The sequence below is a fragment of the Dipodomys spectabilis genome, unplaced genomic scaffold (genome assembly GCF_019054845.1).
Source record: "Dipodomys spectabilis isolate Male_0828 unplaced genomic scaffold, ASM1905484v1 ptg000051l, whole genome shotgun sequence".
Classification (NCBI taxonomy): domain Eukaryota; kingdom Metazoa; phylum Chordata; class Mammalia; order Rodentia; family Heteromyidae; genus Dipodomys; species Dipodomys spectabilis.
This window is the reverse complement of record NW_024870728.1, coordinates 2962590-2987341: the sequence shown is the minus strand read 5'-3', so window position 1 is coordinate 2987341 and position 24752 is coordinate 2962590. Positions and strand designations below refer to the sequence as shown.

Genomic DNA, 24752 nt, shown 5'->3' with positions numbered 1-24752 from the left:
TGGAGATTAGCTCAACTGGTAGAACACCAGCCAAAAGCCTAAGTGACAGAGCCTATGCACCCCAGTACCTGTGCACGCACACACACGCACACACACACAGGAAAGCATGGAAAGATGGTTTATACATAAGTAGCACCAGGGGACCATTATATTAAATGTTACATGAAAGTCAGGTGCTGGTGGCTCATCATAGAAAGCAAAGAGCTACTTCTAGCTTCTCAGGAGATTGAGATCTGAAAATCTCAGTTCAAAGCCAGCCTGGATAGGCAAGTCCATGAGACATCTCCAATAAAACTGACCCCCCCCCCCCAAAAAAAAAAAAAAAAGCTGGAAGTAGAGCTCTGGCTCAACTAGTAGAACACTAGCCTTGAGGAAAAAAAAAAAAAAAAGCTCAGGGACAACACCCAGGCTTTGAGTTCAAGCCTTAGGGTCAGCACAAAACAACAACAACAATACAACCAACACAACTGAATGCAGGCAAAGGTTAGTCCAGTCTCTGAAGAACAGATGCGCCAGGGCCTCTGCTGGAAGTTCCCGTGTAATGGGAGGCTTGTGAGCTGGATCTGCGCATGAGTAACTTGTCCTGATTTTTGTCTCAAGGAGTCTTGTGGCTCCTTGTCCCCAGTAACTGGTGGTAACGGAGGCCAGGGCACGGAGCGGCATGCTGGAGCGGCTGATGAGGTTGCCTTCGGAGCTGGGACACAAGAGCCGGAGAACGTGCTGGGAATTCACCTGCTAGTGACCTTTCGCTTCATATTCATTTTTGAAGGGCAGAACAAAAGTCTTTTCTGAAAGAAGGAGTTGATAAGGGGAGGTTATTCTGGAAGCACCTTTTCCCAGCTTGCCCTTCCCAATAAATGTCTATATCTAGATACCAAGCAGGCTGTCAAGTGTGTGCAATGTGAAAGCAAAGCCTAGCTGTCCCCCAATTCATTCTTTTGGATTTTGCTAGATGATAAAATAATTTTCTTCCCTTGTAACTTAAATCAAGCTTTTCTTTCTCCCATCCTCTCCCTATGATTTTTTTTCTTCCATTTCCTCTTTAGCTAAAACCCTTATAACTGAATCCCCGGGATGATGAGCTGAGTTATTATGAGCCCGAATCACAAAGATGAGAGCCCTCTGCAGGTATCAGGGGTGGGAAGAGTACGCCAGAGAGCAGAGAGAGGCGGCCACAGACGCTGCTGTGGGAACACTTCCCACACGAGCGGGGCTGTCACCGGGGGTCTTCTGGGTAGGGGATGTACCAGGCAAACTTCTGCAATCTCTCGAAAGCACCAGGCAAAGTTCTGAACTCTCTCCTGATCTCAAAACCCTTTTGCCTGCACTCAGAATTCGTCCCCTGGCTGATCTGCAGGGGAGGGCTTCAGCAGCAGCGCCAATCTGCATTCTGCTCTGAACATGGAGCAGTTTCTAACTCATGCTGTCCAAGCATAATTGGGAATGCCTTCACATTTCTGCCACAGAAATTCTACTCATCCTTCTGGGGCTTGAACCCATCCTGGATCAGCCCCTGGTTCGTGTAATACCTCCATCAGGCGCCGCAAGGTCTGTCCCCTGCAGCGCACGCTCTTCTTCCAGTCTTTTGACTTTTCTCTCTTCCCTTCAATTACAAACTCGTCGGGTGTGAACCAGGTTCCCTCCTCGTTCTGAATGCACTTCTCTGAAGAACCTGTGAGAGAACACAGGCCGTCCAGGACCCACTTCAACCCTCGGACCTCACCCCTCACCCCCGGGCTCCTGACTGTGCCTCCCACTTCCCCAGGCCAAGGGGGACGCCTGTAATGCTTGGCCAGCAGCGTGTGTCTTCTGCTCTCTTCAGGCAGTAAGGACATGGTGACCAGTATTGTAGGGTCCACAGATAACTTCCTGGGGGGCAGGAGAGGTCCCTTTCCAGGACGTGGAAAGGTTCGGAAATTCTCCATCAGGAAGAATTTTTTTCAGCAGTCTGCCCAGCAGGGTTTCTTTCCTGATCAGTTACACACAGGACACTCTCTCCCCTGCCAGCCCTTCCTCCTTCCTGGGATTAAAGGAGCAGGTGAGCAAGCAACACACCTTGCTGCATCTTCTCCTTATATAAAACCCCCTTGGCATCACCACAGGTCACAGGCAGCGTAGGTGAGAGAAAATCTACAGCATCATCTTCTGGTTTTTCTAAAAGTAGAAGAGATTGGTTGGTTACCCAGCCTTCGTTCACTGTCTCCAGAGGGCTGACTCACAGGAACTGCAATAAAAATTGTAACATAAGCTGTGCACCGGTGGTTCACACCTATAATCCTAGCTACTCAGGAGGCTGAGATCTGAGGATCACAGTTCAAAGCCAGCCTGGGCAGGAAAGTTCATGAGACTCTTATCTCCAATAAACCACCAGAAAAATGGAAGTGGCGTTGTAGCTCAAGTGGTATAGCACTAGCCTTGAGCTAAAGAGCTGAGGGACAGTGCCCAGGCCCAGAGTTCAAGACCCACAACTGACCAAAAAAAAAAAAAAATTCGTAACACACAAAAATAGAAATGAGCTGGGCGCCGGTGGCTCACGCCTATAATCTTAGCTACTCAGGAGGCTGAGATCTGAGGATCGAGATTCAAAGCCAGCCTGGGCAGGAAAAGCTGTGAGACTCTTATCGCCAATAAAGCACCAGAAAACCAGAAGTGGCACTGTGGCTCAAGTATTAAAGTGTTAGCCTTGAGCTGAAGAGCTGAGGGACAGTTCTCAGGCCCAGAGTTCAAGCCCCATGACTGACCAAAATAAATAAATAAATAAATAAATAAATTGAAATGCATCAGAGTCTCTGGTTAGTACAGGAAGCCTTCCATGTTGACAGTCAGATTAGTGATGACCAGACTAGTCTCCAGTGAATGACCACCATGAGCCCGTCATCAGACACAAGGCTTTGAGAGAACACACGGGGTTTTCTGGCCAGTGTGCTTCCATTTTTTTGGTCAGTAGTGGGGCTTGAACTCTGAGCCTGGGTGCTGTCCCTCAACTCTTCAGCTCAAGGCTAGCACTTGAGCCACTCCACCACTTCCAGTTTTTCTGGTGGTTTATTGGCGTAAGAGTCTCATGAACTTTCCTGACCGGGCTGGCTTTGAACCGCTAGGATGACAGGCGTGAGCCACCAGTGTCCGGCTTGTGCTTCCATTTTTAAGCTCATGGGCCATCACTAACACTCTCTAGCCTTAGATACCAGCCTGCTCATCTTCTGTGCATGGACAAGATGACTACCCCAAATATTTCCTTATGCTCAAGTAGCCAGAGAAAGGTCTCTGTTCATAATCTTATTTCCTAGCCAGGCACCGGTGTAATTTTAGCTACTCAGGAGGCTAAGCTCTGAGGATCATGGCTCAAAGCCAGCCCAGGCAGGAAAGGCTATGACACTCCTCTCCAACTAACCAGAGAAAAAGCCAGAAGTGGAGCTGTGGCTCAAGTGAGCACTAGCCTTGAGTGAAAAAGCTGAGGGACAATGTCCAGGCCCTGAATTCAAACCCTAATACTGATGTGTGTGTGTGTATGTGTGCGCACACACACATACACACATAAAAATCTCATTTCTTGGCTCAAAGCAAGACTTGTGTCAGCACTGAGAGATGGTGTCAGTCTTCATTGTTTGCTGTCTCATTTCATTTTGTCATTTGTTTCTTCTTTGAATAAAAGAAAACTCTGGAAAGTTCTAGATTTGCAAATTACTCATGGAGAGATGTGGCAGCTCAGAGCAGGGAATCTGTGGTTCAGGTTTAAGAGAAGCAGATCGAAGGGTATAAGGGAGATATGAGCATCCCCCCTCCAGCCTCAGTGTGGTGAATTCACCGTCCAGGTGCTGGGTCTTGGGTGACAGAATGAACTTTCTAGGTCTTTAGTAATGATACAGAAACCATCATACTCACAAGGAGTCACGGGGGACATCCAGTCCAACACTTTCTCTTACCTCAAGCACTTAATAAAAGACTCAAAGGGAAAACGGGTGGCTAACAGAATAGCATCAGGAAGTGGAGCTGTGGCTTTAGCCTTGAGCAAAAAAGCTCAGGGATAGTGGCCATGCCTTGAGTTCAAATCCCAGGATCGCACACACAGACACAAAAAGAATAGCATCAATGTGGAATAGCCATTAATTAATTACTTTGGAAAGATACGAAGAGAGGTGGGGCCCCTGGGAAATGAGGGCATGGCACCCCTCAAGAGAACGCCAAAGGGGGCCCAGCCCAGGAGGAGCAGGGGCTGACCACAGGTGAGGCACAGAGTGCGGAGCGGAGAACCTTGTCCCAGTCTGCCAGCCAGCTCTCTCTGTGGGTCTCCACTGCGCATGAATCCCCTGGGTGAGGGGCGGGGAGGCGGGGTCTGGGAGCCAGAGCTGGTGGCTTTGTGATCCTGGCTTATCTAAGTGTGGGGTGCTGTTATCCAATCTGAACTAGAGACTTGCTGCTGCTGGTTCTCACCACTGAGGGGGAGGAGCTTCAGGCACGCTTGAGCCACTGGGAGCTCGGCAGGGGATAAGCATGACCGTGGGGACTTCCCACAGCTCTCCATGTCCACAGAGATGTCTTTCCTAACGCCCGCCCTGTGATACATACAGAGCTGAAGGACACAGAGGTCCTGGATGTGCTTGCACGCAGGTACAGGGGCGTGAGTGTTTGTGAGCAGCCCACGTGCAGAGGGGGCCCACTCCCTCCCACCCCTGCTGTAGGGAGGGCACCAGGGGTGGTGGCCAGCAGGCCTGAGGCCTTCCAAACCCACCCTGTTGCTAAATGCAGCTTTCTGGTTTGTTCCCAGCCACGCTGAGTCTGGCCCACCAGCTCTCCAGCACCAGCCGCGCCATTTCCAAAGGGAAACTACAGGTGTGATTGATTCTGGCCACATTAGTTAAGTGTGAACAAACACCGAGGGGCTGTAGGTAAGCAATGGACGAGGAAGGATTTCAAGGAATAAAATGCACTGTGGAGGAAGGGGAGAGAAAAACCTGATGCAGACCACAAGTGGCAGAGGGGAAAAAACCTAATAAGCAAGCTCAAGAGTAATTCCCAGAATGCTTACTGTGCAAAGGGGGAAGAGCACAAGGCAAAGATTATGGAAGAGGAGGGGGCAGCCTGGGGAAGGCCTGGCAGGGGGTGACGGCTCAGGCACACATCCCAGCTGAATTTGAAGTGCCGAGAGGCCAGAGGAGGGAGGGAGGCAGAGCCGATGCTGAGGGACACAGGGGACAACCATCAGAGCGCAGCAGTTTCCTGAAAGACTCGGAAATGTCCGGATGTGTGTGAGGAAGAGACCTGAGCAGGAAGGAAGGGAAAGCACGCCGTGCCATCTGACCTTGTCATGAGAAACCCAGAGGGACCCTTATGAAGCAAAAATGGCTTCCCTTGCTAAGGAAGGCTAGCCAGCAAGGACTGACAGAAAGGACTGCTACAAATACTATACCTCCGCGCCACAGAAAGTTATGCCACAAACCCTGGAAATAAAGGAATGAACAGCCTTACAAGGATTACATAGAAAGGGTTTTTGTGGGGTTTGTTTTTTTGCCAGAACTGGAGCTTCACCTGGTGCTCGGCTAGAAAGGAGAATGTACATAAAGCAGTGTTTCCCGCTGCTGGGCATGTTTGGCAATGGATGGAAAGCTTTGGCTTGTCAGGAATGGGGTGCAGACTCTTCAAGTATTTAGTGGGCAGAAGCCAGCAAAGCTAGCACCCACCAGCCTCCATGATGAATTACCTGGGCCATCTACTTTATAACCGCTTTCCTGCTTTTTAATCCCTAAATTGGTGGAGAAACAAACCCATACCCCTAGAAGGCATCATCAGTGGGTCATGTGAGGACCAGGTGAACTCCCCCCTGACAACACAGTGCTCCTCCCAACAGCCACTCCCACCAGTGGATCCTGGCTGGGTCACCTGGCTCCTCCTATTGAGTTTACCCATCTACCTGCCCTGCACGGGAGAGGCCCTCCACACCAGCCATCCAAGGGCAGATTGCACCGTCAGTCTTACCCTCTGCTGTGGCCTTCTGTGCACAGTCCATCTTTGAGTCCTCGGCTGAGTTGGAGTTGTCCTTCCTCTGAGTTTCCTGATCCACCACTTGGGCTTTCTCCTGGATTCCATGCCCAGATGAAGCTGCCTCTGGGCCAAAAGTGGCTCGTGAATAGTTTAAATCAGGGCCTCAGTGAGCCTCTCCTTCCCCAAACTAGCACCCTCCTTCCTGTTTCCCGTCCCACCCTCCCTGAGCATTCTGTACCAAAACTCTCCATTTATTTCCCTTACTCCAGTATCTTCCTTACTCCAGTAGTTCCTGAGCTTTTTTGCTCAAAGCTGGTACTCTACCACTTGAGACACAACTCCACTTCTGGCTTTTTGCTGATTAATTGAAGATAAGAGTCTCACAGACTTTTGAGCAAGCTTCAAGCCTCAGTTCTCAGCGTTCAGCTTCTTCAGTAGCTAACACTACAGGGGTGAGCCACCAGTACCCTGATTTTGTCTTCGTGTGCACGTGCACACGTGAGAAAGGAAAGTTCACATTTGGAAAGGAATATAATTTCAGTAGACTGAAAATGGATTATATCTCAAGGGTGAGAATGATCCTTTTTACCTTTCTCAAGTGGCTCAGTGGTAGACTCCCAGTCCTAGCACTCTACTTTGAGTCACAGCGTCACTTCCAGTTTTCTGGTGGTTAATTTGAGACTTTCCTGCCCAGGCTGGCTTCGAACTACAATCCCCACATCTCAGCCTCCTGACTAGCTAGGATTATAGGCATGAATCACCTAGTGCCTGGCATGTTTTTGTTTTTGCTTTTTCAAATGTCAGCAGTATATATTTTCCAAGTAAATGGTGGTATCACATTGTTCCCTGGGCACAGACTACCTAGACTGGCAAGTCACTGCCCAGCTGAGGTCATTTGAGAGGCTTCTGGTTTGGAATCCGCTTGTGGATTTCACTTTCCTTTGTCCTAACCATGTCATCCAAATCTCAGGATTGTCTGATGGTCCACCAGCCTAACTCCATGTCTTCCCTATGGTAAGAGAAAAGCTCCTGCATGTAATCCTAGTTATTCAGGAGTCTGAGGATCGAAGTTTAAAACTAGCCTCAGCAAAAAAGCCCATGAAACTCTGATCTCTAATTACCAGCAAAAGCTGGATGCGGAGCTGTGGCTCAAGTGGCACAGTGCCAGACTTAAGTGAGAAAGCCAAGTGAGGGCAAGGGCCCCACGCTGAAGCGCCAGTACCATGAGAGAGAGAGGAAGAGGGGGGGGAGGAGGGAGAGAGAGCCAGGGTGCAGCCTACCCTTTGGGAGCTGGTTTAGAGGACAGGGCTGGGGCAGTCAGGCTGGGGCGAACTGGGGGTCTGTGTGGCTGAGAGGAAGCCATGCTGGTTGGTTAAGTACAGACACCAACAGAGCAATGACTTCTCTGATTCTCTTTCTTACCTCTTGGAAGCCTTTTTTTCTGTCTTCTTCTTGAAGTTGACCAGATACATTTTTTCTTCTTCTTCTTCTTTTCTGAAAAAAAAAAAAAAAAAAAAAAAAGTATTATCTTATGGCTGCAAATACTGACCCACCAGCCAAAGATATCAATACTTTTTGTTTGTTTGATTTTTCCTTGAGACAAGTTTCACTATGCAGCCCAGGCTGATCTCAAACTCGCAACTCTTCTGTCTCTGCCTCCCAAGTGCTGGGATTACAGGCTGCTCCACTATACCCAGCTAGCAATGCTAAGGGATTTTTTTTTTTTATGCTTTCTATCACTTTTGAGGAGGCAAGAAATCCATGCAAGCTATGTGAAAAAAGGACTCTATTTGGCATGGAAATGAAAGAGTTAAAAATATAATAGAGAGATGCTAAATATCTAGCATTTAAAATATGTTACTCAGGGAGGTGATACTGGTCAAGATGCATTGTTAAATGGTACCTCCTTTGTACAACTCCTTTAAAAAATAAAATAGGTCACTTTCATTTTAATCAGTGTTTTCAAGACTACAAGAAATGACAAAAAAATTTAAGCCATGGACATTAAAAGGATTTCTCAGCTGAAATTCAAAGCCAGATATTATGCAAGAAGAAGATAAATTTGACTGCTTAAAATATTTAGATGACCTCATCTGAAGAAACACTCGATTCATAGCTGGACACAGTCTCAGCAATAGTGCTAAGACCGCCAGGGGTACAGAGCTTGGTTCTTGAGGAGGTGTGAGAAGTATTTTTATATAACTATATATGTGTAAAACATAAAAATTATATATACACGCAGAATATATACATTTATGTAACATAAAAATTATATGCACAGATATATAAAATAGAGAGTATATATATGACATAGTATACATACATATATATAATATATATATATGAGAGTGTACATATATAACATACTGACGTTAAACCATTGTGAGGAGGGTTGTTGACTGGGAAATAAAAACTAAAAGTGATCCATAGGGCAGCGATGATTGACAACAAAAGTTTGACCAATACTGATTTCAAGTACAACAGACCTGATTTGGGTTTCTGATGACTGAGCTCTGAGGTCTGCAGTTCCAAGTCTTTACCATGGGTAGTTCTTGGTGGGGTGCTGGGTATCTTCTGGGGTGTCGTCCCTTCATTCATTTCTGAGGTCTCATGGCTGATCTCTGAGAAAAAAACAAAAAAAACAATGGTGCTGGGTGCTAGTAGCTCACACCTGTAATCCTAGTTACTCAGGAGGCTGAGATCAGAGGATCTCAAGGCCAGCCTGGCAGGAAAGTCTGTGAAACTTTTCTTTCTAGTTAATCACTAAAAAGGCCAGAAGTGGAGTTGTAGATCAAGCGGAGTTGTGTATCAAGGAGCAGAGCACTAGACTTGAGCAAAAAAACTCCGTAACACCCAGGCTGAGTTCTTTAAGCCCTGGAACTTGCACACACACACCTGTGCAAAGGCGCGCGTGCACATGCGCACACACACACACACACACACCCCACACACACGGACTATTTGTCCTTTCTGATGGGAAGTTCCAGGGGGAATCTCCCCTATAACCTAGAAGACTACACTCCAGAGTAGATGTCTGGAGGCTCCTTACACACACCAGCCAGACTTGCATCTCCTGTTGCTGTACCTGTCTGCCACTGGGGTGGGGGGAGCTGAGCAAGGCTGGTCAGCAGGGCTCTCAGAGATCCCCACCATCTGCAGGAAGCCATCGGGGCTCTGTGAGCCTCTGGGGTAGGCTCTGACACCCTTCCAGGATTTGCTTTTCTATTATTTCAGCCTTTGCAAGAGACTGACCCAGAGAGCACTGCAGGTAAAACTGCTGCTGCATACTGCACAGTGGGGTCTCCAACCTCCAGCTGGAGTCACTGTATCCTTCACTGCTACTTCCTCCCCTCAAAAATTCAGGTTCATAGCTGGGCGCCGGTGGCCTGTAATCCTAGCTACTCAGGAGGCTGAGATCTGAGGATCACGGTTCAAAGCCAGCCCAGTCAGGAAAGTCCGTAAGTCTCTTATCTCCAATAAACCACCAGAAACCCAGAAGTGGCTCTGTGGCTCAAGTGGTAGAGTGATCATCTTGGGCTGAATTGCTGAGGGACGGCCGGCGCCCAGGCCCAAAGCCCTGAGTTCAAGCCCCACAACCAACAAAGGAAAAAAAAATTCAGGTTCATGTAAGAGTGTCCTTGACACATCAGCAGTGGACAGAACATTGAAGTGTTTCTTTCTCAAGGAAAATCCTTTTGTAATTGAGTTACAAGCTTAATGAATATTTCAAATGAGCCAATATTTTCCAAATGTATATGATTTTATCAAATTTCGCATGATGGCACAATATATTCTATTGTGACTTTATAAAATTCTACTGGCATAGTTTCAGAGTCTATTATAACTAATCATTAAGAAACTACCACTGGGGCTGGGAATGTAGCTTAGTGGTAGAGTGCTTGCCTTGCATGCATGAAGCCCTGGGTTCGATTCCTCAGTACCACATAAACAGAAAAGGCCAGAAGTGGCACTGTGGCTCAAGCTGGCCTTGAGCAAAAGATGCTCGGGTATAATGCCCACACCAAGTTCAATCCCCATGGCAAAAAAGAAAGAAAGGAAACTACCACTTTTGCCAGGTGCTAGTGGCTTAATCCTAGGTACTCAGGAGTCTGAGATCTGAACATTATGGTTTGAAGCTAGCCCAAGCCGACAAAACTGTGACTGTTATTTCTAACTAACCTGCAACGAAGTTGGCACTGGAAGCATGGCTCAAGTGGAAATGCTCCAGCGTGAAGGGAAATAGCCAATTGTGAGTAGGAGTTCAAGTCCCAGTTAACACTGGCGTACCAAAAAAAAAAAAAACCAACAAAAAAATCCACCACTTTTTTGAGTTCTGTTTTTGTGGGACTTGAATTCAGGAACTCTGCACTGTCCCTGAGCTTTTTTGCTTAAGGTAGGAACTCTGCACTGTCCCTGAGCTTTTTTGCTTAAGGTAAGTGCTCTAACACTGAGCCATAGCTCCACTTCCAGCTTTTTGGTGCTTAACTGGAGATCAGAGACTCACAGATTTTCCTGCCTGGCCTGGCTTTGAACCATAATCCTCAGATTTCACCCTCCTGAGTAGCTAGGATTATAGGCATAAAGCACTGGCATCTGGCTACTTGTTGAGTTTTGATGTAGTGTTAAAGATAAATACTCAGTCATCCCCAAAGACTGTTCAAAAATACTCTACACCCTTTCAATTTCATTTCAGTGTGCGGCTGGATTTTCTTCTTATTCCTCAACCAAAGCTACAGATCACAACTGATTGAGTGCAGAAACAACTGTGAGACTCTTAGCTGTCTTTCATAAAGCTAGACATAACTGAGATTTGCAAAATTATGAAATCTGTTTTTCAGAGAATATATTTTTCACAAAAACTTATTTATGTTACCAGATCATTTGTTTATTATGGTTACTTTAAAATAAACAAACATTTAAAGATTATTTAAATTTCTAATATGGTAGAAACCAAAATGTTTTGGGGTTTTCAGTAATTTTTGTTGTTGCTGTTGGACCTGGGGCTTGAACTCAGAGCCTAGCTGCTATCTTTGAGTTTTTTTGCTCAAGGCTAGCATTCTACCACTTTGAGCTACAGTTCTTCTGGTTTTCTGGTGGTTAATTGGAGATGAATCTTAAACTTTCTTGCCTGGGATGGCTTCAAACCACAATCCTCAGATCCCAGTCTCCTGTGTAGCTAGGATTACAGGGATAAGCCACTGGCACCAGGCACTTCAGTCATTTAAGACTGTTAAGAAGTCCTGAGACCTAAAATGTTGAGAGTGATGTCCTACATCACAGCTGAGATGAGCTGTCTCTGTGGACATATCTCTTTTAACAAAACTCCTCAGATCGTTGCCTTTTGTCCCTCTTGTCAGACTGTATCCTCCTCCTCCATACTTCTCTTTCCTTACTGTTTCTTTATTTCTTTCTTAATTTAATCAGTCATGGGGCCAGCCCCATGACTGATTAAATTAAGAAAGAAATAAAGAACTCAGGGCCTGGATGCTGTGCCCAAGCTTTTTGGCTCAAGGCTAGTGCTCTACCACTTTGAGCCGTAGCTCCACTTCTGGTTTTCTTGTGGTTAATTGGAGATACAGAGTCTCCCAGATTTCCTGCCCAGCTTGGCTTTGAACTGTGATCCTCAGATCCATATCTTCTAAGTAGCGAAAATGACAGGTGTGAACCACTAGCACCTAGCTCCTTCTTCTATTCTACTATTTACTGTATATCTAACACCTCCTGTTTCAGAAAAGACCTTTCACTACTGAGCCATCGGAATGGCAGATTCTACTGTAGCCTTACCTTCTGGGGTGGGTGTCTGGGCACAGTCAGTCTTTGCCTCTTGGACCCTTTCCAGCACATCCAAGTCCTGGGTTAAGTCATCTCTCATTTGGGTGCCCTGGTTTACTGCTTGGAGCTCCTCTTGGGTTCCTTGCTCAGGTGACACTGCTTCTAGACCAAGCAGAAATTTATGAATCCTTCAAATTGGGGTCCCCAGGAAATCTCTCCCTCCTTTCATTAGTGACTTCTCATGTCTAGCCTCTTCCCTTCCAGATCTCTGTACCCCTGTATCTCACTGTGCTCTTATGGTTTCTCTGTAATTACTTTTTCTCCCCCTTGTGTTATGCACATTTCTTTCTCCTCAGAAATGATCATTTCTTCTTCCTTCAGGTACCAACGGTTGAAATTAACCAGATAAATCTGGTTAAACCCAGAGCAAGCTGGGTTTATTTCCTGATTCCTGTTTGTGTGAACCCCTACTCTGTGAGGTGACCACATCAGAGCATACAGCTGCAGTCACGTGGTCTGCATGTGCAGAGGGCAGAGAGGAAGGACCTGACAAGCAGGGCATGTGTATGACACAGAAAAGATCCAAAAGTGGGGGACATGGCAAGGGACTGAAGTGAGAGGCAGACGCTGTAGTAAGGGAGATGGAGGGGTGCGACTAACACTGAAGGGGGTCTGGAATGCAGGCTGCAGAGGTGAGTCTCCATCACTGCAGAATGAAGGCAGCATGACTTCCATTGCCCTGGCCTTGGAAGCTGAGTCCCACAGACCGGCCGGCCACACATGGATGTTTCCCGAGACCTTTTCCAGATATCTAGACACCACTTCCGGTGGAAGTAGACGTGGCTAAACACTGACAGGACCCAGGCCTGGTGGGAAGTTCAAACATGGAAGGTAGGGGCAGGCTGGAGGGCAACCTAAAGAGCCTACAAGTTGCCTTTAATTGGCAGGGTTTTCTCCATTAAAAAAAAAAGAAGAACAGCTTCAGAGAAGCTCCTTTTTTTTTTTTTTTGCCAGTCCTAGAGTTTGAACTCTGGGCTTAGGTGCTGTCCCTGAGCTCCTGTTTAACAGCTCAAGGCTAGCTAGCACTCTACTGCTTGAGCCACAGTGCCACTACCAGCTTTTCTGTGATTAATTGGGGATAAGAACCTCACACTTTCCTACCCGGGCTGGCTTTGACCTGTGATCCTCAGATCTCAGCCTCCTGAGATGCTAGGATTGCAGGCGTGAGCCACTGGTGGCCTGGCATTAACCTTCTTTAAAATTAGAAGGTATGTGTATTTTCCACTATATTTTTATATATTTTTTTCTCTCTAAATTGTGCAACATGGTGAAAGATTTTTTGTAGTAATTTTAATAAAGACAAATAAATGTAAAATAATATTTCACTTAAGAAAACTGTAGGGTTAAGGAGAAAGAAAATGAAGGATTATTGTTTAACCGGTATAGCTTTCTTTCTTTCCTTCTTCCTTCTGTGTGTGCATGTGTGCACGCACGTGAATGCATGTGTGTGCATGTCAGTTCTGGGGCTTAAACTCAGGGTCCAGCTGCCGTCCTTGAGCTGTTTTGCTCAAGGCTAGCACTCTACTACTCTACCACAGCTCCACTTCTGGCTCTTTTTGGTAGTTAATTGGAGATGAGTGTCTCATGGACGTTCCTGCCAGGGCTGGCTTTGAACTGTGATCGCTGGAAATCAGCCTCCTGAGTAGCTAGGATTATTACAGCACTGCACCCGGTGAGTTTCCCTTTTTTAAGTTGCAGGTTCACTGCAACTGGCTTCTGTTTCTATTACCACAAAGTGTACTTTGGCTCTCCAGTTTTCCTGTGTGCCAAACCCAGGGCCCTCTTCTCTGCATATGATCTTAATCTCACAGTGTGGCCCACCAATCGCTCCTGCCTGCCTGACAGGCTCGCTCCTCCTGCAGCTCCTCCCTCACATTTCCGCCCCTCCATCCGCCTTGCTCAATTCTTTCACTGGCCTTCCCTTTCTCCTCCCCCCTTCTCTTTCCTTTGTGTGCCAGGACTGTGGCTTGAACTTAGGGCCTGGACACTGTCCCTTTGCTTTTTTGCTCAAGGCTGACACTCTACCACTTGAACAACAGCTCCACTTCTGACGCTTTGCTAGTTAGCTGGAGAGAAGAGTCCTATGGACTTTTCTGCTCAAGCTGGCTTCAGACTAAGATCTTTAGATTTCAGCTTCTGGAACAGCTGGGATTACAGTGGCTGGCTTTCATTGGAATTTCCGAGAATGTGGATGCTCTTTTCTTCTCATGCAGCTCTGGATACTTCCACTTTATTCTTGATTCTCCTATCTATACTCTCTGACAAGACTTTTCTGATTGCTTTACTGGGAGAAATGAAAATTGCCTATCTCCTAGCACTGCTGGCTTCTTGAGACATAGAAATGCATACCAGACAGGATACGTTTGCTTCACTTCTACAAACAATTTTCTTTCTATACCACAAGATGCGAATGTGTAACCAGTTAAACTGCCTCCTATTTCCTCAGCAGGCAGAGCGGCTCCCCTAGGGCTTGGCTTCCAGGCTAAGCCCCAGAGGACCAGGGAAAGTGGACCTGTTTCTTTCTAGGACCTCACACATGAACAGGAATGAAGTCCCAAACTTGGACCCATCTTTACTACTGTGCAATTTCCAAAAGGTTAGGGAAGAACCAGGATCTTTTCCATGTCTTCAGTTTTTCAATTCTCCCTTTGGTAGGGAGGAACAATGGCTGTTCATCTTACACGCATACATAGAAAATCATGGGGGAAAATCCATCTCTCTCACCTATGAAATGTCATCTGCCATTTGAACAGGAAGATTCTTATCTATCTCCAGTTCATTCTTTACACTGCAGGTGAGTGACGTGACAAGGGGCCATGCCGCTGCTTAGATCACTGCCCATTACATGTAAAGTTCAAGATGGCTCCCCCAAACTGGCCCCACTTCGTTGCCAGCCTCCAACCTCTAGCCTCCAGCCTCCTCTTGTTTCCTCACCTTACCTTTTGGGCAGCTTTTTTTCTGATGTCTCTTTGGAGTTGGCCAGATATTTCTTTTTCTTTTCCTTCCTAAGGGGGGGGGGGGGGGAGAAGAAGGAATAAGCAATCTTTTAGAGATACAAGCTTAGATCTTCCAATTGTGTATGTCAGAAATAAGCAGCTTCTACATTTGGCCTTTAAACTAGAGGTTATGGGTGACTTTAGATGATGCTGTTACACAAAAGTAATAGGAGAAGAAACAAGTAGTGAGGGGGGGGTGGGAAGAGAGAGAAAGGAAGGAAAGAAAGAGGGAGGGAAGAAGAGTAGGTAGATCCTGTTATCAGACGTATCAGCGGAGAATGAGCTGCACACAGTGCCTTGTGTGACAGAGTACGCATCAGCAGATGAAGGGGCTCATGGGCGCCTTGGAGGACTACCCAGAGAGGAGAGAGGCAGACGCAGCCAGGGCTATGAGAAGGGAGAGCATTCTCATCTGACAATAGGGAGCTATTATCACTACAGAAAGGGACTTATTATACAAGAATCATGAAGACAGCAGTGCCCTCTGCCCAGCTGTGTGGCGTTCTAACAAAGACTACTTTCAGATGCAGGGTATAGAAAACAGACAAGAAACTGTCTGGGTCCTAGAAAGAGACAAAGAGGCAAGGCAGGTAAAGAGGATGGCAATCAGTTACCCACGATCTTAGCTACTGAGACTATGGTCTCGAATTCACTATTCTCCTGCCTCAACCACCCAAGTGCACTGTCTTGCCTGGCTCCTAGAATCATATAAAGGAAAGGTGCAAGTGAACAGGGTTTGCAGAGCTGGGCATCACAGCTGCAGTGCCATGGTAAAGGCTTATAACACAGTATGACTGGAACTACAGAAAGCAGCATCTTCAGGAGGACAGAACTCCTTTCCTTTCTTGTTTGCAAGTGTGCTAGGTGCTTCCTGGAAGTGCTTGTAATTCTTCCCAGAAGGTGGTGTATATGAGGTGAAACATGGGAAGGGCTAGCTTACTTTTTGGTTTTGGTGGTCTTGGTGATTGAAATTAGGGTCTGTGTGTGTGTGTGTGCGCGCGCGTGCCAATCCTGGAGCCTGAACTCAAGGCCTGAGCACTGTCCCTGAGCTTGCTTGCTTATGTATGCATGTATGTATGTATGTATGTACGTACGTATGTATGTATGTATGTACGTCAGTCCTGGGTCTTGAACTCTGGGCCTGGGCACTGTCCCTGAGCTCTTCAGCTCAAGGCAAGCGCTCTACCACTTGAGCCACAGCACCACTACAGGCTTTTTCTGCTTATGTGGTGCTGAGGAATTGAATCCAGGCCCTCATGCATGCAAGGCAAGCACTCTACCACTGAACCACCTTCTCAGCCCCCCTGAGCTTATTTTACTTGATGTTGGCGCTCTATTACTTGAACCACAGACCCACGTCTGGCTTTTTTGGTAATTAGAGGATAAGAGTCTCACAGACTTTCCTGACTAGGTTGGCTTCAACTTGCGAACCTCAGATCTCAACCTCTTGAGTACTTAGGATAAGAGTGAGCCTCCATTACTTGGTTAAATTAGGTTTTTTTTTCACCTGCTACCATTTGAGCTACGACTCTAGTCCAGGAAGGTCCAAATCAATACAAGACAAGAACACAGGTTTCTAGGCAACACAGCCCAGGCACGCTAGGCTGGGTGTGCCTGGGTGCTGGAGTATCTTTCTTTCTTTCTTTTTTTTGGGGGTCTGGTCGTGGGGCCTGAACTCTGGGCCTGGGCACTGTCCCTCAGCTCTTCAGCTCAAGGCTAGCGCTCTACCACTTGAGCCAGAATGCCACTTCCAGCTTTTTTCTTTTTGCTTATGTGATGCTGAGGAATCGAACCCAGGGCCTCAGGCGTGCAAGGCAAGCGCTCTACCACTGAACCACCTTCCCAGCCCTGGACTATCTTTCTTACCTGGACTGTTTTGTCCTTCCTGGATGAGTCCAGGGAGAGGCAGGGCAGGGTTGGAAGGGCTGGGCCGTTCATGTAGGATCTTGTTGATTTGCTCCGAGGCTGCTTGGAGCTCAGTGACTCCAGGTGTACACAGCAGAGAGCTCAGTGTGGGTGGATGGGGCCCTGGGAGCTGCGGGGTCTGCAGCGAGCTCTCTTCTACTGAGCCACTTGGTGTGGTTCTGCTCCAGTGCTCATAGGACGCAACAACTGGGGTTGGGGAAGGAGAACATATCAGCACCCTCGAGACTCAGGACTGTCCAGGAAGGGGATTCTAGGGGGTCAATGCATGACTTCTAACAGGACGGGGCGCTCGGCCATCCTCCCCTAGTGCACACAGAACCATTACTGTAGCTGTCTATATGTGGCTCCTTTCTGTTTCATTGAGTCAATCTGGCATGCAGTGCTATCATAACTGCATTTAGTCTCAGATCAATTACCAATGTTTTAACACATAAAGTTGAGCTTGACTTCTTACCTAGGAATTCTACTTTGATTCTGGTTTCACAGCATTTAGTCAATTATAAAAAATTATGATTTTAACATAAGTCTTTGTGTGTGTGTGTGTGTGTGTGTGTGTGTGTGTGTGTGTGTGTGTGTGTGTGTGTATGCACGTGTCAGTACTAGGGCTTGAACTCAGGGCCTGGGTACTGTTCCTTGAAACCTTTTCTACTCAAGGCTGCTGCTCTACTACTTTTGACCACAGCCCCCATGCCGGCTTTTTCTAGCTAAACAGTTGCAAGGACTTTTTTGCCTGGGCTGGCTTCAAACAATGATTCTCAGATCACAGCTACACTAAGTAGCTACAATTACAGGGTTGAGCCACCAGCAACCAGTTTAGAGGTTTCTGTTTTAATAAATATACATATCTCCTTGGAGCAAGTAAGATAAACCACAAATTCTTGGCAGAGTAGATTGGGATTGCTGTATTCTAGATTTTGCTCTCTGTGCAGGCTCAACCTCTGTGCCTTCCATTGCTGATAGGTGGTTCCTCTGCATGATGTCTGCTGGGCTTTGTCGTCTCTTCTCTGTCATTTATAACAGAAGTAAAACTGTCTCAGCGGTGAACAGAAAGGGAAATGTATTTAGAATGGGACCCAGAATAAAATCACACAGCCACAGGTCCAGTAAGATGCTGAAGCCCAGCCAGGTCAGCAACACAGCTGCATCAGGGGCTTTTTGATTCTCAGACATGTTTCACATATCACCGAAGCCCTGCCCTAATTCCATGTGGCCAGGAGAATGGATTCAAGTACTGCTGCATCTGCCCGGAGGGGAACTTTTCCCTTAGCTTTAGGAATCCATTCTTCCTTTATTGAGAAGCCTAGTGATGGCGAATGTCAGGGAGCAGAGGAGTTGTCCACAGTGGTGACTCCTCCACTGACAGTGTCCTTCTCTGCTCATTTTGGGGTAAGAGAGCTTTCTTCCAACCTTTCTTAACCTTTATTTATCCAGTTGGACAACTTGGATGCTCAGTGTCACCCAAAAGTCTATGTGTTAAAAGCTAGTTCCACAGGACAGTATCATAGAAAGATGGTAGGGAACTGTGGGGCCCTGGTCTCTCCTTTCTCTACCTTCTGGCCACCTAATGAGCAGGTTTACTTCACTACACACTCCTGTCTTGAGGCCTAAAGCAACAACAGACAACTGATCATAGACTGGACTCCACAAAGCTATGAGCCAAAAAGAATCTTTTCTCTTTATAAGTGAACCATCTCAGGCATTCATTCTCATTTATTTCTCCATTCTTTCTCTTAACCTCTCTCTCAGTGCCTGTCCAAGAGTCCTCCCTTATTCTCAGCTACCTTTCTTCCATCCCAAAGCCTGACAATCTGCCTTCCTACTGCTCTTGTTTAGAATAGTGGCTATGATCTTTGGTCCTGGTATGTGAAGATCCAAATAGGACTCCTGGTTCTACTTCTAAATGAGCAAATAACTTGAAGAAAGTTACTTATGAGCTGTAACTTCCTTGTCTATTAAGTGCAGCTACTGATGACTTCATAGAGTTCTCTTAAAGATAACATGTGAATAGCTAGGTGTTGGTGGCTCATACCTGTAATCCTAGCTATTCAGGAGGCTTAGATCTAAGGACTGAGGTTCAAAGCCAGCCCATGCAGGAGAGTCCATGAGACTCTTATTTCCAATTAACCACCAGAAAACCAGAAGTGGTGATGTGGCTCAAGTGTAGAGCTCTAGCCTTGAGCAAAAAAAACTCAGGAAAAGCATCCAGGCCCTGAGGTTCAAGCCCCAGGACTGGCTGGCACACTTGCATGCACAGTTGCGCGCATGTGCGCGTGCATGCACACACACACGAGATCCCTATAAAGTGTTTGGGACAATACATTAACAAAAGAGATATTTATTGTCTATTCTTCTCCCTTCTTTCTCACTGCTTCTCCCAATCAGACCTGGTTTCTGGAATTTCTGTCATCTAATAGCACTCCCTGGAGATTGCCCAGTACATTAAACGCTACCTTTGCCCCCTAATTCATTGGGTAGGTAAGACAGATGTCTGTATTCCTTCCAGATGTGTCTTCTGCATCTGGCCCATACCTTCCCAAGCAGAGTGCAAATCCCCAGACTTCTAGTACAGCCACCTCTCCCACGCAGAAAGCATTCAAGCAGCACATTACCGCTTCCGAAGCTCCTGAAAATGACCATGAGATCGGGATATTCACGCAGGTTACTCTGGCTGAACAGTGTCATCAGAAGCGGCAAGTCAAAAGTCTTCTCCAGTTTGGTGAGAACGTTGTGCACCACTCTGGAGATGGGCACCAGATTTCCACAGGCTTCCAGGGATTCCTTTAAAAACTCAACCAAAGGGGTTAATGTGAATGACGAGCCCTGAGTGGAGCATTACACATCTGTGGTTTTCTGAGCCATCAGAAAACCAGTTTACTCTTTGTTTGTCAGGGTCTAACTATGTCATGATAAAGCTCATGCTGGCTGGTTATAGCCTTTTGAGTGCTGGGATTACTGGCATGAATCATTATGCTTGGCTATTTGGCTATTTTGTTGTGTGTGTGTGTGTGTGTGTGTGTGTTGGTCCTGGGGCTTTAGCTATTTTGTCGTGTGTGTGTGTGTGTTGGTCCTGGGGCTTTGGCTATTTTGTCGTGTGTGTGTGTGTGTTGGTCCTGGGGCTTTGGCTATTTTGTCGTGTGTGTGTGTGTGTGTGTGTGTGTGTGTGTGTGTGTGTGTGTGTGTGTGTGTGTGTGTGTGTGTGTGTGTGTGTGTGTGTGTGTTGGTCCTGGGGCTTGATTTCAGGGCCTGGGTGCTGTCCCTGAGCTTTTTTGCTCAATGCTAGTGCTCTACAACTTGAGCCACACCCCCACTTCCTGCTTTTAGGTGAGTTATTAGAGATAACATGGACTTTCCTGCCTGGGCTGGCTTTCAACTGTGATCCTCAATCTCAGCTTTCTGAACATTTAGGATTATAGGCCTCAGCTCGGCTTTCTGAACACCTAGGATTACAGGCATGAGCCACTAGTGTCCAGCTCTATTTTGTCTTTTTTTGTCTTTTTTTTTCTTCTCCAGTCCTGGGGCTTGAAGTCAGGGCCTGGGTACTGTCCTTGAGCTTCTTTTGCTCAAGATGAGCACTCTACCATTTGAGACACAGTGCCACTTTTGGCCTTTTTTGGTAATTTATGACAGAGAAGAGTCTCATGGACTTTCCTACATGGGGCTTTGAACCCATGTAGGATATCCACTTCCTAAACAGCCAGGATTACAGGCATGAGCCACCAGTATCCATCTCTATTTTATCTCTTTAAGAGGAAAATTTAACATCAAATGTAGAGTCAAGGTATCTAAATTAGAAAGGTCGCAGTCCTCACATTAGCCTACATATATTTAGAGGCATGGTTACAGGAGTGAACAATCTATCCTTAAAAGTAAGTCTTGAGACAGGCTCTACGGCTCACATCTCTAGCTACTCAGGAACTGAGATCTGAGGATCACTGTTCAAAGCCAGCCCATGCAGAAAAGTCCATGAGACTCTTAGTTCCAATTAACCACCAAAAAGCTACAAGTGGAGCTGAGGCTCGAGTGGTAGAGCACCAGTCATGAGCAAAAAAGCTCAAAGACAGTGTCCAAGCCCTGAGTTCAAGCCTGAGGACCAGCAAAAAAAAATACACACACACACACAAAAGCAAAAAACAAAACAAAACAAAAAACCCTGGGATGGCATGTGTATCACCCCAACTGGGTTGAATGGCGCCCCACCCCCAAACAGCAGTATGTCCATTTATAACCAATGAATATGAAATTATTCACAGAATGGGTCTTTGTAGACGTAATTAAGGATCTCAGATTAAGATGGACCTTAAAAGCAAATGTTCTTTTAAGAAGAGAAAAGTGGACAAGATCCAAAAAAGACATTATAGTATGGGAACAGGCTGAAGTAGAGTGACTGTATGGGGAAGATGAAGGATTACTATGGGCCACCTGTAACCCAAATGGGTTCTCCTCAGAACATTAAGAACTGTGAGAATGAGCCTCACCCTGGCTCATGCTTATTTGCCATGGCAGCCCCCATGGTAATCTCAAACTAATACAACTCCTGTGACATCCTCTCTCCCTTCTGCAATAATGAATGTGCCTGAGCAAGGTCTCCATTATCTAGAAGCACTGGTGGGTCATGATTTGAGTGTACTTGGAGAGAGCTGGGCTACTGTGGGAAGGGGTCCACAAGACTCACTCTGTACACCCTCTCCGTGATGAATTTGTTGTCTCGGAGGGCCTCGAAGAACGGAAAGGGCTTGTGTATGGCATAGGCAATCTCCAACTTCTGGTATATGAAGTGCTGAAGCAGAGCCTTCTCCGTGGCCTTGGTTACACTGAACATCCTACAGAAAGAGGCAGGTTGAGTAAACAGATGCAAGACTCCAAAGGGGAAACACCTGATGGTAGACATTCTGGTCCCCTCAGCTGTCCCACAAAGCCACGTGTGTCTGAGACACCTATAGGTACAGGATACAAAGGCCACCCACAACATTCAAGAGGGACCAATCACAGCATGCACAATTCCCAAAGGTGCCCCAGGTACACATGAGCCCAGCTAGCATTCAGTATTTCCCACATACCGGACTTGGCTGTAAGGGTTTCACGATCATCCCAGGATGGTTCTTACTATTGCATCCATTTAGGGGAAGAGCCTCTGACACACAGAGGTGTTGCAATTCTCACTTGTAAGTGGTACAGGTGGGAACTTATCCTGACCTTGTGCAGGCTTACAGGTATCCTATATGCAACATGGGTTAAACCAAATGGCCTGGGCCACAGCTGAAGCATTCCACTAGCAATACTCAGGGGAAAGGGAGCACCCCAAAATGAGCCAATCTGGTAATCTTCAGAAACTTGAGTTAACCCCTCAATGAAATTTCCAACAAGCAAGCAAAAAAAACGAAATACAATCACAGAGGATGTGGAAAGTGTGATTAACACAGGAGAGCTCACTGACTGATGCTACAAATACATTTCCTATCTCAGAACCGTCATGTGCCTACTGCACAACCTTGAGAAATATGGGTCATTTACGGGCCATGAGAAAACTAGTACAGAAACTATGTACTGGTGATATTGGCAAACTGTCATGAAAATAGAAACACTAACAAACTTCAAGTTTCTTTCCTTTCCTTTTTTAATTTTTTATTTTTGGTGCCAGCCCTGGGGCTTGGGCACTGTTCTTGGTTTTTTTTGATTAAGGCTTCTATGGCTTGAGCCACAGCTCCACCTATGTTTTCTCTCTTTCTCTCCATGATTAATTGGAGATGAATCTCACAGACTTTCCTGCCTAGACTAGGTTTGGACTACAATCCTCAGATCTCAACCTTCTCAGTTGTTAGGATTACAGGAATGCCACAAATGCCAGGCTTTCCCCCCCCCCCTATGGCTGGGGATATGACTCAAGGCCTGTGCGTGCTCGGCAAGTGCTCTACCATTGACCTACATCCTCAGCCCCACTTTTGAGATTTTTTTTTTAAAGAAACAAAAACAAGGATCGCCTATTTTCAATTTGGTTTGATGTTAAAAAACGGCACTCATAGCCCGGCGCCGATGGCTCATGCCTGTAATCCTAACTTCTCAGGAGGCTGAGATCTGAGGATCACAGTTCAAAGCCAGCTGGGGCAGGAAAGTCCATGAGAATCTTATCTCCAATAAACCACTAGAAAAACCAGAAGTGGTGATGTGGCTCAAGCGGTAGAGTGCTCGCCTTGAGCTGAAGAGCTGAGGGATAGTGCCCAAGCCCAGAGTTCAAGCCCCATGACTGACCAAAAAAATAAAAACAACAACAAATAAAACCCTGCACTTATCTGCAATGAGGGACTTTTTTTTCAGGGATTTAACCTTGGTGGCAGATTAAACCTCTGTTTCTTTCACCTCATTCCCTCAATCCTTTTAAATGTGGCTGGATAAAAATAAAGTAAAAAGAATAACCCACAAGGTGCTGGGCAAGCCAACAAAATGGCCTTGTCAGTCTACAATCAAGAAGGAATCCTTGGAAACAAAAAACAGGGAGAGAAGGGGAGAGAAATGTATTGTTTACAATAGACCTGGGGGAAGTCTTCAAAGATCAGCCAAAAGTAAAAGCCAAAAGAACCCAGGCTAGGAGGAGGCAGGGCCTTGAGGCTGCATTTAGGATGGTTTGTAATACAATGGACTTCAGATGGGCCATCACCAGCTTCCCTGGCCTTCCACTGTCATTCCTAAAAGATGAAAATGAGGGACCCGGATGAACTCATAGACCCGCCCAAGGTATGCAAGTGGCAAAACAGTGTCTGACTCTAAGGTCCTCTCTTACTCCGCAAGACATTGAACCTCCTAGATGATCCTACTCCTGCCTACAATGCTAAGGAATCCTTCAAATGACTGAGTAAAAGGAGAACATCTAAAAGGAAAAACATTTTAAAATGCAAGAGCTGGGGGTATGCCTCAAATCTCAGTACCAACATCCACAGAAAAGCAGCAGACATGACCAATCAACACAAGATTGAGTGACACGTACAATGTATATATGAAAAACGCATACATACACACGCTATGCCAACGAAGACCATTTGACAACATACTGTGCCTATCGCCCTGGTCAAGATGGAAGAACAACATTCCCAGACACGTGGATAGGATGTAAACCGGTTCAAATCCTCTGGAGGCTAACTTAATAATTAGTGTGCAAGTTTCCTAAAGTATGAGTTCCTCTAGGAATTTACCGATTTATGATTTATATGTTGGCAGCAGTAGCGTTTGAATTCAGGGCCTTGCGTTTGCTGGGCAGGTGCTCTACGGTTTGAGCCACAACTCCAGGCAGAGTTCTAGGAAATATTTTTCAAGGAAGTGACGACCAATTTGCTTTAAATAAATAAATGTATATATGTGTATGCATATGTGTGTATAGATGTCTGTATAATATGCAGAGCGCGTTCGTGACACATTAGAGGAAATTAAATGAAACCCGTCCTTCCTCTTTCTTCTCTGGGGTCTCCACAAGTCGTTTGTCCAGTGGATGGAAGCCAGAATGCGGGGTCGGGGGTCACCGCAGCATGGGGGCGGGGGGAGAGCTGGGATCGTCGGCCGCGGGCTGCCCGGTCTCTCTAACCGTCTCCCACGAAGTCCCGACCGACCCCTCGGCCTTTCTGGAAAAGTCCGGGAGAGCAGGTCCCGACCTCGGCCAAGCGCTGCCCGGGGACCGGCGCTCGAAGCCCCGCCGCGGGGTGCGGGCTGGACTCACCTGGACGCCGCGGCGGCTCCCGCTGCGGCCGCTTCCCAGGTGGCAGGGCCCGGGGCCGGGGCGGCGGGGAGCGCCGGGAGCGCCGGGATCCGCCTGCGGGACGGAGGGCGGAGGGCGGAGGGCGGAGGGCGGAGGGCGGAAGGGCGGCGGCGAGCCGGGCTCTGACTCAGCCGCCGCCGCCGCGAGCGTCGCGCTGCCAGGAGAGAAAGTGAAAGCAGGGGGGCGGGGCCGGGGCTCTGCGCAGCCTCGGCGGCGCCGGAGGGGCGGGGCGTGGGCGGGGCGTGCGGAGGGAAATGGTGGCCGGGAGTGGGAATGGA

At 47.0% G+C, this 24752-nt stretch overlaps 1 protein-coding gene across 1 annotated transcript; it reads right to left on the bottom strand.

Moving 5' to 3' along the window:
• Window positions 1–393: 393 nt before the first annotated feature.
• Window positions 394–24512, bottom strand: Sp110 (SP110 nuclear body protein). Its single transcript, XM_042679082.1, has 11 exons — window positions 24436–24512; window positions 21406–21553; window positions 19343–19511; window positions 16674–16919; window positions 14751–14816; window positions 11764–11913; window positions 8520–8600; window positions 5974–6102; window positions 2056–2154; window positions 1530–1672; window positions 394–788 (listed from the first exon to the last, which is right to left on the bottom strand). Exons 2-11 carry the CDS (start codon window positions 21550–21552, stop codon window positions 729–731), a joined length of 1290 nt encoding a protein of 429 aa, XP_042535016.1. The 5' UTR covers window position 21553; window positions 24436–24512; the 3' UTR covers window positions 394–728.
• Between the last annotated feature and the right edge of the window lie 240 nt (window positions 24513–24752).